Genomic DNA, 15,473 nt, shown 5'->3' on the forward strand with positions numbered 1-15,473 from the left:
TCATTTTTCTTTTACTTGTTTGCGTGCGTACTTTTTGGAAAACAAGTTGGTACAGGCTAGAAAATATTAATTGGGCTGTTTGAGTTTTAGCTGCCAGTGGATTCAAGGCAGCTGAAGTTTAATTTAAGCCGGGGTAAAAATAAAAAACTTAAAATAATGGCAATCACGGCTGGAACAATAACACTGGTTTAAAACAGATAAGGGTTTAAACGCTTTGATTAAAATAGCTGAAAACAGTCATCATCTGACAGCAAGCTTAGCCCCCCTGTTGCTAATCAATGTTTACAGTTTATCTCATACATGCTGATTATCGGTTGCGTATCACTCGCTGTGTAGTCAAGTCAGCTGTGCAAACCAACACGAAGCCTTACAGCATCTCTCTAAGCTACTACATTCCTTCTCAGTCTTGTCCCACATTTCACTTCTCCTACCATTTTTCTAGGAGTATGTTAGGTGAATGCAAATAAGGAGAGGACATTAAATTAGGCCAGCAACTGAACTGGAGTGTATTTAAACGTAGTGGCTGATCTGCTAGACGGCGGTTAGTGTGTTTTCTGACATTCTGACTTTTCAGTGACAGCTAGGTCCCCTCTCTGAATGATGCAAGCAAACAAAAGTCACACAAATTTCTCTCGTTGTGCAACTAAATGGCATAAATTCACCATTGTTGGCTGTATTTGCTAAAATTGTGGACAGAGACCCAGTGGCTCTTTAATGAAAGCACAATCAGAGCTTTAAGTACTACAACATGAGGTCAGACTCTTACTCTAGATGCACAAAAACACTCCAACACCTGCGCGCACGCACGCACAGTTACACAGCCTGTAAATTAGCCCAGTCAGCAGTGTTGATTGAGCGCCGTGGACTCATTTCTTGTGTTTAAATCATCTCTGAGCACAGAAAGCACGAAAGCTGCATTAAAAGAACAGCTAGCGAAGAATAAAAGTATTAGTGTTCATCTCTAAATCCCCCCGCATGCTTTATAGCTCTCCTTTTGTCATCACCCTTTCCACATCCCGTCTCAAAGCAAGCTCACCTATTTCTCCACAGGACGTGACTCATTCCAAAGGTTGAGGAGTAATCTTGACTCCTGCTGTGATTTCTTTTCTCGCCCTCTTCTCTTGAGCTGTTTACTGTTGCTTTGTTGCTGACCAGCACAAGTGGTTTTCTTTTTTTCTTCTTCTCCCTTCTGCCTCTCTCCTTTCTTTATCCACGCTTTCCTCCTCGCCTCCTCAGCACCAGCTTTTGTCTCCCTTTCTCTCACTTTCTCTGCAGATTTCCAGCGCCCGAAAACTCCTCCTCCTTCTTCAGCTTGCGGCAGCCAGACTACATCTCCTACATGTCTCTGCCTGAGCTCTCTCTCTCTCTCTCTCTCTCTACACACTCTCTCTCCCGCTTTCTACCCAGTTTACATTCACCCTCCTCCTCCTCTCTATCCCGTCACTATGGAGACACACTGAGCCTATACCAAGACAAGCTTGTGCTCGCAAGGAGTCTAAGTTTATGTGTTTGTGTGCTGCTTGAGTTGAAAGAGTTCAGCAGTGATGTAAATATTCAAAACAAAAATTACATTGCTAACAATAAAATGTGAGATAACTCCTGATCACAGGAGTATCTTTATCTTTTATATTTATCTATATCGCTTCTAATTATATAATAATTATATTTTCATAGGGTCTATTATGGACTGGTTTTGTGTTTAGCACAAAGCCTGGAAACGGCTAGAGTTAGCTTTACGGCAGAAATATACATTTTATGGCCTTTTTTGCCTCCTTTCTGCCTTTATAATAATGATGCTTAGGAATGTTTTATTAATATTATAAAATACTTTACAACACCCCCACTTTTTTAAAGCCTTGAACTTATGCTTCACTAGAAGCACAAGCAGATAAAATAAAATTCAAATAAAATTCTCATATTCCATTAGTGTATTGGGCTATTTCCCAGTAGACAGGCTTCGAGCCCCAGGACCCTGAACTGGGCAAGCAGAAGAAAATGGAGGGATTTATGCTAACCAAGCTAGCTAGTGTTAGCTTCCATTGCATTTTCTATAAATAAATAAATAGTCTATGGATTCCCTCTCTTTTCTGTGTTTATGTCAAGTTAAACTTGAAAAATGAGCATAATTGATTTTCCGCAAATGTAATGATATCAACATTATCACCTAAGAAAAACCAGGTGTCTAATAATTGTTCTTTTAGCTATTATTAGTTATAAAATATGTTGTTAAAGAGTCTGGAAAAGACTAGCCTTAAGTCCGAGCTGTAACAAATTCAGAATAGTTGCAGTTTGACACAAAACACCTTAAAGTCTTTAAAATGGATTTAAATATATCCACTTCTTTGTATATAAGATCTAAAGCAATTGTAAACCTATTATACTGACCTGAACTCCTACACAGTGAATGCAAATATTAATGCAAATATGGGAGTAGTAAAAAGAAAAGAAAGAAAAACGAGGAATCTCATTTCTTTTTTTTCTAATTTCTAATTTCTAATTGATGCGAAAAAGTATTTTGTAGTTTGTGATCATCTCAGCCGGGACAGTTTGATACCAGTCCGACCTTTCTGATTGGTCAAACTTAATGCTATTAACTGGAACTTCAGAGCCCTCTCGCAACCAAAAATAAAGCTTTAGTCTCTGGCTGCAGTTCTAAACAAGTTTAGACATGTGACAGGAAGTAGCCTAGAGCACAGAAAATTCCCATTCATCTGATCATTATCAGTTTTGCAATTCTCCTTCGTGCCTCATTTCAGAGAAATCCCATCACTGAGGAGGCTTTCGTAATATTCAAATATCTACTATTTACCAAAGAATGAAACATTTAGAAATGACTCACCTTCTCTTATGTCTCTTAGGTCAGGACAACACTAGTCCATGTGGTTACTTTATATATTGAGCGGGTACATGTGTTTATGTCCGTATTAAAGTGTCACATAAATGAAATCCAAGCTACAAAGCTTGACGTCATTCTAGCTATTTCTGTCTTTACAAGCGTCTACTTAGGTTATGCCCCGTGGATCACATAAATAGAGTGCTTGAATCCCTCACACTGGCATCTCCATTAGAAAACAGCAACAACGGTTGAGTCTTAAATCTGTAATTAGATTTTTTTTAAAAACCTTTAGACATTATTAAGCATTTTAAACTAATTTTAAAGGAATAGATCCCACGTGGTGACAAAATAGTCCCCTAAAGACCCAAGTAAGCAAAAAAATATGCAAACTTCAAGATCTCAATGCACAATTATCAAAACTGAAGTAATTCACAATTGGGATATTAATGTAACATCTAGCAAACATATGCTAACATAAGCTAACTTTTTCAGGTGTAGGGAAAGCATATATAAACAGTGTAAAACATGGACGTAGCTTCTAGCTCAGAAAAAGGAAGCCAATGCGAAAGTGCCTTGTAACGGCATTCTGTCTGTTCTATCTGTTAGTGTTGATACTTGTGTCCTTTCATATTTATATTTGCTTTGTTGTCCTTTGTACGTCTGCTGCTATGGCGACTCAGTTTCCCTCTGGGATTTATAAAGTTTCTTTGGTCGGCCATCAGATGGCAATAGCTGTGACTGCATGTGAATGGAAGTCTACGGAAAAAACAGCTTTCGCTCTTGACCTCTGTAAACACTTTCCTGCTCAGTGTATGAGCTCAGTCACTTGTTTTTGGTCAATAAAAAAAAGAATGTCTATTTACTGCACTACTGTTTAACCATTGGTATGCTTGTAGCTGTCTATTGTGAGCCATTTCATTTACTTATCAAACGCTGTATATGTGCTTTTGTACTGTCTATAGCCTCCTTACACATGGCAGTCAGAGCTACATATAGTAGAAACTTGCTACTCACATTTATGACATATTTATGACATATTTCCAATTAGAAGTGTCATTTCAAGGTTTAAAGGGATGTGATACTAGTAAAGCTAGTCAACTTAATGGTGTCACAAACCACAACACAGACGAGAAATTATTAGTAATGCGTGACTAAATTGAACCTGGGCTCTGTATAGATGAAACAAACACAACAAAATCAAGTAAACTCATCCCCGTTTTTACAAACAGATTTAACAAGTGAAGATGTAGTAGACCGGGATGTGCAGCGCTACAACAGATCTGCCAACCGCAGGTTCATGAGCCACCGAGGGGTCACACATATTCTCTCCTGACACCTCCTACACGATCTGCAGCACGGTGAGCGCTATGACAGGAGGTTGTTTTTTTAAAAGAAGAAGAAAAACTGCAGGAAAGTGATATCAGCAGTAAGCAGTGACGGTGAAGTACACTGCAGTCCTGAGGCAAATCTGCCCACACAAAAATTAACACCAGCTACTACTCACTCCCTTTTCACACATACTGTATCCCTGCACATTTCAGCACGCCGGACGCAAATACACATATGAAAAACAAATGTTCCTCACCGGGCGCAGGCATGAATTTTCGGTGCGAGAACTTGTGAATAGGCAAGATACCTAGAAGCATGTACTGTACGTGGCGCTCGCTTAATGCTTGCGTGTCTGTGTAGGTTCTAGTTTATGAAGTATACGATCTGGCGGTGTCTAACGAAGGCAGGAACCATCTGGTGTTGGGATGTGAGACAATCTGTCCATTTGGAGAGGTGACAAAGAAGGTGATAAGCACAGAATAACAACACACACACGAACTATTTAGAATAGTGTCAGGAAAAAAAAGCAATCCAGCACACACACACACACACACACACACACACACACACACACACACACACACACACACACACACACACACACACACACACACACACACACACACACACACACACACACACACACACGTATTTCATTCCATTTATACCAAGTGCACAGTCTCTATGGTAACTAGTAGCCATCTTCTACAAGCTGTAGAAGAAAAGCTGAACTCTCATGACTCTCCTCAATTTATTTTAGACCCTTCATGCAGTTCGCACACACTTAGTCACTTTAAGCTTTTCACAAAACATTCCTAGCATATTGGGTGTACACTTACTGAAATTGCACGTTGTAAAAACTGAGGAGAATGCAGGGACAAGTCCGGCCCTGTGGGTGAATCACACACACACAGATATACACCCACACGCATACACCTACACGATATGAGCACACACTAACAGGCCTTCACATGCAAAGGACGAGTATGAAGAGGCAAAAGCTTTTCCTCCGCTGCTCTATTTTACAAGAGCAGATCATGATTATATACCACGAAATCATGAAAATCAGTCAGAGAGATGTTGCACTTACTTCCTGTATCTATTTAATACATAGGGTTGGTTTAAGTTAGCGGTAGTTAACCTGGATGTTAGGAGATAATAAACAAAATAAGTGCAATTAATATGTGTGTGTTTCCACTTGGTGCTGCTTTATACTCACAATTCAGCTTATTTTCCTAAAGGTGGAAACAATGTAGCTTTTACTGATTTACTGGAAGGTAAAACTGGAAACACATTAGTGCCATCTTCAGAGTATTAAAGTCAAAACAATCCAGCTGCTTATCATGCACATCATCTTAGTGGCCATGGGTGTGAGGGGAAGTTGAGTCCTGGAAGTTAAACATTTATGTCCATTCGACTCAATAAACTGCAGTTCCTATATTTACCTTTAGGAGGTCTATAGAGAAAAAACGAAACTACGTTCTTCTCACACACTTAGCCTCATGTCAGGCTATAAAACACGAGAAACCTCTTGTGATTAGACTTAATGAGGTCATAAAACGCCATATATATTGATGCTATAGTAATTAATCAGCAATTAATATGTAAGATGTTACTCTTTACCCGAGTAGAAGATTTTGTACATACTTCTTGAATTACTCTCATTATGTTATCTGTGTAATTTATTTTTTAAAGAGGAAATACTTGAGATTTATAACTACGTTGGAATATGAACTTTCCTCTCTGAACCTGTGAGAGGCTGTGAGTACACATACTTTTGCCTAAAATGCTCAAAACACATCACAGTGATTATGATTAGAAGCTTCTATTTTAAGCTATTGTGGGTCTACTACTACTACTACTACTACTACTACTATTCGATTATTTTTGCTACCCTCAATTTTAATCCGATTACTTGAAATCAACTTGAACATATCAGAATGGGAAGACGGTCCTTTCATACCCAGAAGACCTTAACGACTCAGCTTTCCATCCTCTGTGAACATCAATCAAACACATTTCCAGAACAATACACAGGTACGCTACACTTGTACACACTTGCAGCCGCCCTCCCTTGATATTAGGAGCCACTCATCCAGAAAACATTAAGGGAATCGTTCCTTAAGGACCAGAAACTATCTGCACTCCACCACCGTGAATGCGGCTTTCTAAAATGAAATCCATTTCTAATTGCTTCACTGTGGGCTCTCAGAGGACTCGCTTTAAATGAGAGCAATTTGGGGCCTTGACTCAGTTATTTTGTACTTTCTTTCACCTCCAGACGAGATCTGATTCAAGCGAGAGGCAGCAGCGCCACCGTGTGGATTCTTAAAGGATGTGCCTCTATGTCACTGCACTGCAGGGAAATGAAACAGGGGTATCAGAGTAGCCTGGTAAATCGGCAGGTAAAGCTGATGATTGTTATCAAACAGTCATTTTTACTGACACTTTCATGTTGCAGCACCTCCCGATAAAACAGCTCCCCCAGACTTTAACACAACAATCAAGACTTCTTTTCACATAATCTGATGAGCCTGAATGTATTGGTGTTCCAGCTGCACAGCTTCACTTTTTAAAGTTAAATTGGATCCATTTAAACAGGCTTTCTCACAGCCTGGAGAGCTAAGCAGAGTAAGGATGATCACAGTAAATTATTCTTGAGACAGCAGACAGATTTTACCAGGAGACTTGTGTTATTAAAAGGAGGCTGATAGAGTTATAAAGTCTTCCCCTGATTGCATTCTCAAGTATCTAAAAAAGCCCTCAAAATCAGTTTGGCTTCTGGGGAGAAATTAAGGTTGCAAAGCAGCTTAAAACGGCACACAAATATCCACAAATATTCAAAAACCTCTGGCCTCCCTCAATCGAAAACACACAAAATACTCTTCTGACATGAAGGAATCCAGGAAAACACGCATTTGGAAAGCTCTAACCACCAGTTTGTATTCACTCATATTGCTAAAAAATAATTGAACTGGTCCCATTAAGTATTTCATGAGTCAGTTTGGTGATACAAGGCGAAGCAATTTATCTTGAGTACGTTCTGTGGAATATGATTTGTTAAATTTGATCGGTGTAAGAAACTCCAATTATAAGCCACGTGTGAAAACTTACTGTCAATTTTAATAATGAATTCCTCTAAATTATTAATAGCAATTTCATATTTTAAAAATTTAAGTCTGATTTAATGAGTTTTCATTTCAGGTCTTTCAGACTTTTGGTTCTTTTGTTACTTCGTTTTTCAACGTCACAGCTAAGTGAAAATAACTAAGTGCATGTGGGGCCTACGTTAGCTTTATGTGTGCTTGTTGTCCTTTATGATGCAAGACTGACATGGTCTCTGTTCTTAATGCAGCTCCTGGATATTTAGTCTTCTTTCATATTACAAGAATTTTGTCCAATTTTAGCTTTTCTGTTTCCCTCCTATCGGCTCAAAGCACTCTGACCATTCACCCCTGACCTCTGCCCTCCGACATCAACAGTAATTTTTACTCAAGAGAACTGCCACTCACTGCATATTTTCTCCTTTTCTAACAATTCCCTGTAAACCGTGCCATGTTTAAAGTCTCTTAAATCGCCTTTCTTCATCATGCTGATGCTTGCTTTGAACTTCAACAGCTCATCTTGACCATGTCTACATGCACTGAGTTGCTGCCATGTGATTGGATGGTTAGATATTTGTGTAAACGAGTTGAACAGGTGTAGCTCATGAAGTGACCAGCGAGTGTATCTTGACAATGTTTTAAAAAACCACAAGGTTAGATATAAATTCATATGCAATTATATTTTTTAAATATTTAGTATTGGACAGTGTTATTATAACAGTATCTTTAACAAGCCCTCATCCTCTTTGTTTAAGCAGTCCTAAGTAGTGCAGTGTGCAGCAGTCTCTAGCACCTGGGACCAACTTCAGATTTAAGCCGGGGCCGTTGCCAAGGGCACAATGATGGGAGAATTAAACACTAACATACATGTAAACTAGCAATACCATTTTTGATGCCAGAAGAAACCTCTGGATCCCACAAGAAAGCAGAGCAAGAACACAGAGAACACGCTAAATCCACCTAATCTTGTACCAGCTAACGGCGCTAAACACTGGAACATCATGCTATTGTTGTGTGGGAACAAAAGATGTGCGTTGCCCCATTGTTGTTTCATATCCTGCTCAAAAATATAATGAAAAGAGATGTGTGTGTGTGTTGTTGAAAGATTATCAGTCAAACACGACAGATCCATACACACTCCCAAGCTGGTTTGCTCCTATACTTCTTTAATTTGGTTTCTTTCTTTATTAGTTTCAGTCTGCATTATGTAGAAATGTGCCATTTGAATCTATTTTTTTAACATCATTAGAAAATACTTGCTTTGATATGTTTGTGAAATTGCAAAACAGAAAGATATAATTTAGTTATATACGAATATTATAATAATAAAAGCAAGTCATGAAAGAATTGGATTATCCAGTAGCGCCACTGAGACTAAATCTAACAGTTAACTTGGACCAGGTGTGACTCCGAAGACTCAATCTACTCCGACGTTATAAACCCTGAATGCCACAGTTACTCTCTCTCTCTCACACACACACACACACACACACACACACACACACACACACACACACACACACACACACACACACACACTACTGCAGAGAGAAAGCTGCACCTGCTCTCTGTCTGCATTGTATTGTGCACGAATGAGGACCAGCAGGCTTAAAAGGTGTTTTGAAATACTCTGCTAATCCCACAACAGCAGGTATCCACATATGTGCCCAACTATACACACACACACACGCCTATGCCCCCACCCACACGCACTTATATCCCACTTTAAAACACTTCAGGAACGCTTCACACTCCTCCCCCATCTCCATGGACACCACTGCATCTGTTGCCCACGGCAATTACCTGGTGATTACATGAAAGCAGTGTCCAGATTCGATTTTTAAAGATTCGTTCTTATCTCTCTCTCTCTCTCCCTCTCTCTCTCTCTCTCTCTCTCTCACTCACTCACTCTTTTCCCACTCCCTGTCATTCTCTTAAATCCATATCTCCTTCCCAGCATCACTTTATATTATTCTCCCACCACAATACATCGTTCTCTACACCATCTCCGGACAAACACACACCTCTCTCAGGTGCAGAAGTGACCTCTCCAAGTCTCCAGAGACTACTTCAGTGACAGTGCGCTGCTGCAGTGCTGTGCAGCAGACATACACGTACACTCTCTCCCAGTCAGATGTGCTCACAAGAGATCGATAAGAAACACTACATCCATGAGATAAGGCCAGCTTCACAGTCTCCCTGCAGACTGCGGACTAGGCAAGAGTAACACTTCATGTTATTGGACCCATGACTCCATTAAAACACTGCTAAGATTATTCCTTCATATCTATTTTAGTACAGGGAAAACATTTGATTCAAATACCTTGTGCTTAAAAGCAGATGTTTTCCACTATTCAATTCCATTTTATTTATACGGCGCCAAATCACAACAACAGTCGCCTCAAGGCGCTTTATATTGCACAGTAGATCATACAGAGAAAAACCCAACAATCATAGGAAACTACAGTAAATACTTCTTTTTGAACACGTTCAAATTTAAATTTGCAGTTTCCCCAGACTTCATATATGCTGAGTTGTCCAGTAGCCTGCAGTTATCTTTAAAATATATGGATGTGGATGACGGGAACTCTGATCAAGGACAGACTACTGAGTAGGCCTAGACCAAGGTGCAAGAAGAGTAGGAACTGACAACCCTCACTCCAGCTGCAGTGATTGCCCCACCATGTTTCTTTGATTGCCACCCTCTTACACTAATGGTTTTCTATCTGCTTTTTTAATCCCTTATTTTCATTATAATACGACATGAAACTGCACAGCAACTGTGGATGTGAATTGATGTAAATTAGCCCCTTGGCTATATCTGACTCACACTTGTGTTTAAGTTCACAACAAAATGTATAAAGGAAAAAATACCTCCTGGCACACTACCTAGATGATACTGTCTTGTTTTGTTTTGTCCCCTAAAATATATGCAAACTATGTTACATCCAGTAAATGCAAATTATAAAATCAGACACCAACATGTACATTACACTACGGAGGCACACCATCTCTATCACCCAGCTCTATTCATTCTATTAAAGCTCCTGAGTTGAGTTAAACATCAGTTCATTCTAAACATTTACTATGAGATATAATAACAACAAAAGGAACTTATTATAAACATAAACAACTTGGTCCTTTCTTTACAGGTGGTCACATCGGATCATCTGCCTTCATCCACGGAAATTCAGGAACAGATGAGAAACAAAGTAACTGAGCTTTATATTAGCATATACAGCTGTGGAACTCCAGCGAACCAAAATTACCCCAAGAGTGCGACAATAGCTCATCCAAGAGGTCACAAAAGACCCCAGAACAACATCCGAAGAACTGCAGGCCTCCCTTGCCTCAGTTAAGCTCAGTGTTCATGACTCCACTATAAGAAAGAAACTGGGCAAAAATGTTCCAAGACAAAAACCACTGCTGAGCAAAAGGACCTTAAAAGGTTCATCTCAGTTTTAAATGGAACCATGAATTCTGCCGTCTACCCAAACACTAACGCGAAATGTGGGGCCATCAGTTTGTGACCTTAAGCTGAAGCGCAAATGGGTTCTGCAGCAGGACAGATCCAAAACACACCAGCAAGTCCACCTCTGAATAGCTTAAGAAAAAAAAAGAAGACTTTGAAGTGGCCTAGTCAAAGTCCTGACTAAATCCGACTGAGATGCTGTGGCATGACCTTAAAAAGGTTTATACTTGAAAACCCTTCATTGTGGCTGAATTACAACAATTCTGCAAAGATGAGTGGGCCAAAATTTCTCTTCACCATTGTAAAAGACTCACAGGCAGTTATCACAAAAACTTAATTGCACTAACATTAATTTAGAAACTGCATGTTGTGTTTACTGGTCTTATCTTCGTCTAATATTTACATTTGTTTGATCTGAAACATTTAAGTGTGACAAACATACAAAAAATACTATTGTATTCATTTTTAACCCTGTCCATCCTGGTCACTCCAAATAAAACTCCCTCTTCAGCAACACTACTTTCAGCTCCACCTCCTGTCTTTTTGTCAGTGTCACTAGCTTCAAACCATACATCATTGCAAGTCTCACGCTTTACACTTACAAACCTTCCCTTTCACTCTTGCTGCTATCCTTCTGTCATAAATCACAGATGACAATCATACCCATCTACTTGATTGTCCCTGCAACCCTTCTTCACTCCCCTTATATAGAACATGAACTAAAACCCAAAATAAAGCATTGGGTAAGTTTTTATACTAAACTAGGGAAATCTCTTTATCCACAGTCATGTTGAATAAGTGAAGCATTGTCACCAAAGCACTATGATAGCAAAGTTGGGGATAGTACAGTCCAAAATAAAAGCAAGTTTCCTGAATCAAAGAAGCCCGGTGCAAACAGTGAAATGCAATCTGAGGTCTTATAGGGACATGCAGTACTTTTGGCTTTACAGTGTACGTGGGCACCCTCTAGTGGCTGCAAAATGTGCTGCACTGCAGTTTCAGTTAATTCAGAAAATCTTTTGATGCTATACAGTATTCAAATTTACACGAACAGGTCTAAAACTAATATACATCCATGCATGTCATACATTGAATACAAATACATAAACATACAGGAATGTATTAACAGTTTAACTGTCTCACATATGCATCCAGACACACACACACACACACACACACACACACACACACACACACACACACACACACACACACACACACAGAAGTGCAGCATGTGGGCGGTATCCCCGGCGCTATAAAACATCTTGCATCCCACATGCTTATATAACTCCCTCTCCACCTCCTCCAGCTGATCACTCATCACTTTATCCTCCGCAGGGAAGGAAAAACACCCCTTCTCACTCTCTCTCTCATTGAAATCAGTCAGGCAGGCGCCCCCTGCAATCGAGCATGATTTCGTTACACTGCCAGCATCAAAGAAGCACATCACTCCAAAGAGATCGGCCTGCATTAAACTGCATCTCCGAGTGAAGATTTTATGTTGGTAAAAATTGAATCATAAACCTGGACTATCTGTGACAACACATAAACCCAAATGTCAAACCTTCTTATCGTTCCCCTTTACTAATATTTACAGAAAGAGAGAATTCAACATTCAGAAGCTCCTTGTTTTTTTTTTTGTTACTGCAGATATCGGACCAGAAATCTCTACACCGAAATGACGAAAGAAAAAGACAAAGCAATGTTATGATTTAACAGTAAAAAAAAATGCACCTCCCTCCAGTTTGTTTTCTCAGCACATATTGCACAGTAATGAGAAGAAATGCCTGATGGGCCTTCTTTACAGTATGGCCTCTGAATCAACTTCAGCCTTGTTCTCGAGTAAGAAGCCAAAGGGCTAACAGTAAGCCTGCATGGCTACTGAAGTTTGACTTTCCGGGGTTATAATATGTACACTCAATAGGAGATACAAACTCACTCTGTCACCAAGGTGAAAGATGAGGACAAGAACCAGCAAGCATCCAGTTCACAAAGCACCAGCTCAGTCAAATCTATAGATAAAAGAAGTTTGTGGCTCCCTTCTGCAGTAATCTGTATTAATTTTATGGCGCTGCTCTAGGACCTCCGCACCCTTCATAGAGCGTGCACAGCAAGCCACAAGTGGGAAGAATGTAAGCGACAATATCGGACACAGCATGTTAGGAATGGGGGAGGGAGGGGGTTTGCCAAGTGGCTTGCAGCAACTTTAGGCAGGTTAAAGGAGCCTGAATAGCAGCTGGAAAATTGGATGGGATGAGATCAACTTGTGGGATGGTGGTTGAGAATTAGATGGTGCTTTGCCTGAACCAATGCTATGCTATCTGACTAGATATCTGACTATTGACGGGGGTGTCTCGATGTGTGCTCAATCATCCAGGTAAGGAAATCCCAGAAATTGCAGCAATTTCCCAATTTGCATATTAATGACTATGAAACAGCCTCTTGTTAGTCAGTGGTACTACTTTCGGCCACTATGTAAATGTATATAAGGCAGGTGAAACCTGCAGTGAGCTGAGACTGAAGAAGTCACTTGGAGTAGTGATGAAACTCTCACTGTGAAAACGTCCAGATGAACAGAATCAAGTTTCTGGAATTGGTTGACGGAGTTTGACCTCAACCAATTCATACCTGTATTCATACCTGTCTTGTTTGAACATATTTTCATGGGTTCTGCCACAAATGTCTTTAGCGAAGAAAAAAAGAAAGAAAAAGCAATGAATTCAGAACTCTGCTACCTTGACCATTTGCCCGAAGTTTTAAGACGGGACTCAAATTTATGGTTAAAAAACAAAAACTCAGAGATTCCCTGAAACAGCTGAGCGCTGCTGTTTTTAGCAAATGTTCCTGGATTAAATGGTGAACTCACTGGGCACTATTTTCAGCTGCAAATTGATTTTTGTTGTTTTTCTGTGCTCTAGTGAGTATTTATGGCCACAGAAATGTAATGTGGAATTGACTCAAAGTGAACTGCAGAGCTCATTCTCTTGGGAAAAAGTAACATATCACCCAGTGGCTAAATTAGGTTTTGGCTTCCCATGTAATCCTTTGTGCTTTCATTAGATTTTATCTTTTAATATGGCTATTTTTAGCACTGTAGACTTACATTGATGAGCTCAATTTCCCAGATCTTTTTGACCAGCTCCATGGAAGTGTAACCATTGACAAGGAAAGACTTGGTGTAGTCCCCGAGCTCCAAAGACTCCAGCCACTCTGCCACTGATGTGGGGTTGTTGCCATCGTATCCGATAGGTCTCACCTTAAGTACACAGAGCAGAAAAAAGGGATTAAGGAAGAAGTTTGTCTTTGGAGCGCACTTTTTATTACTTTTCTGTAGTTCTGTTTGTTCTCACTGCATGCTCTTGTACATAACAGGAGGCTGTGAGCACAGCGGATTATCTTTCTTCTCATTTTCCACATTTTAGACCTGGAGTTTTACTGCATAAAAACAGCTGCTATCTGAAGCAAGATCTGGTGCGAATGTTTACTGCCTACATACCTATTACTAATTTCCATTTTATTCCTGTGCCATGCTTTATTTTCAAGATGCATTCCATATTAAAGGCCTCAATCGAAAGGAAACAGGTGAGGAAGCTAAACGAGTACAGGAAAAGGAAACACGAGCACAACTGTTGAGAAGGTTCGTAAAAAAAAAACACCAAAAGCAGACTCACTGCTTGCACTGAGACACTTTGAGTGTAGCAGATAATACATAATTCATTCACTTTTCTTTTGACAGTCATAAGCACTTCAGAGAGCTTATGTTGCTTCAAGCAAGCGTTCTGCAACCTCCACCTCAAGTTAAGCATGTGTTCGCCTACATGTGTCTGCACAAGTGTGTGCGTCTTTTTGTGAGAGGGCAGGCAAAAGTTAAAAGGTTCCATCTCTTACAGTGTTTTGAAAAGTTTATTGGGGATGAGAGGAGGAAAATGCTGACTGGAGATCAAAGTTTTCTTTGGAGTCTCTATGAAGCATGCTTATCTCCGAGCTCAGACTCTCCCCTTTCTCTTAGCTCGCTGTTGCAGACTCCTTTCTTCTGCTCGCACTGTGTGCAGCTGGGCACTTTTGATCTTACTTTGACTCTTGCACACACACACAAAAGTATTTGACCTTGCTAACATATAGCAGCAGCCTTTTTTTAAAAGAAAAAAATCGACTTCCGGTCTCTTTTCAGCAGCAAATGTCGGCTCAAAGCGTGTCGATATGTTTTTATTGAGTGCATTGTGCAGATGCGAGAAGGTATGGATTTAGCAGTTTCTCGCATCATTTAATTTTATGTGCTTTCAAAGCTGTGATAATGTGGCTCGGTGCCCCTGTCTCTGCATGCTTCTTGTTCAAGTGTTGAGTAGAACATGCAGAGAGATACCCAGCCACCCACAGAGAGTTATATCACACGGAAACAGATGTAGCAGAAGATTTGCTGAATTTTATATGAAACAAAGAGGACTGAGTACAGGCCGGCTCAAGATTCTCTCCTTCAATTGGTCATGAATTTATATAACTTCATTGAGATGGATGCTGCAATAAACCCAGTCCAGACTGACTAAATTATCCACTTTGTAGACTCTGTGGTATTCTTGTGTGATAGTGTTACTATTTGCAGCGCTGACCCTGGGCAAGAGCCGTATGGCCTGCAGGAGACGTTGTCTGTGGGCCGAGTTGAGGATTCCAATTTCCAGCAGGTCTTGGTCCTCCACCACATTGCTGCCCTGTAAAACACCAAATAACACACAGG

The 15,473-nt window shown here is 40.0% G+C and overlaps 1 protein-coding gene across 6 annotated transcripts in view; it reads right to left on the bottom strand.

The window, feature by feature from the left end:
* Positions 1-15,473, bottom strand: part of anks1b (ankyrin repeat and sterile alpha motif domain containing 1B) — a 285,379-nt gene that overhangs the window by 37,430 nt on the left and 232,476 nt on the right. For 5 of the 6 annotated variants that reach the window (XM_080887590.1, XM_080887589.1, XM_080887594.1 and 2 more), the window contains 2 exons: positions 15,349-15,447; positions 13,845-13,997 (listed from right to left, as the gene is read on the bottom strand). In XM_080887590.1, the coding sequence (XP_080743716.1) occupies positions 13,845-13,997; positions 15,349-15,447 (252 nt within the window). Of the gene's footprint in view, positions 1-1,036; positions 1,346-13,844; positions 13,998-15,348; positions 15,448-15,473 lie in introns of those variants that run through there. The other variant, XM_080887593.1, reaches the window with a different exon arrangement.

This window comes from Rhamphochromis sp. 'chilingali', assembly GCF_963969265.1.
Source record: "Rhamphochromis sp. 'chilingali' genome assembly, chromosome: 7".
Lineage (NCBI taxonomy): Eukaryota > Metazoa > Chordata > Actinopteri > Cichliformes > Cichlidae > Rhamphochromis > Rhamphochromis sp. 'chilingali'.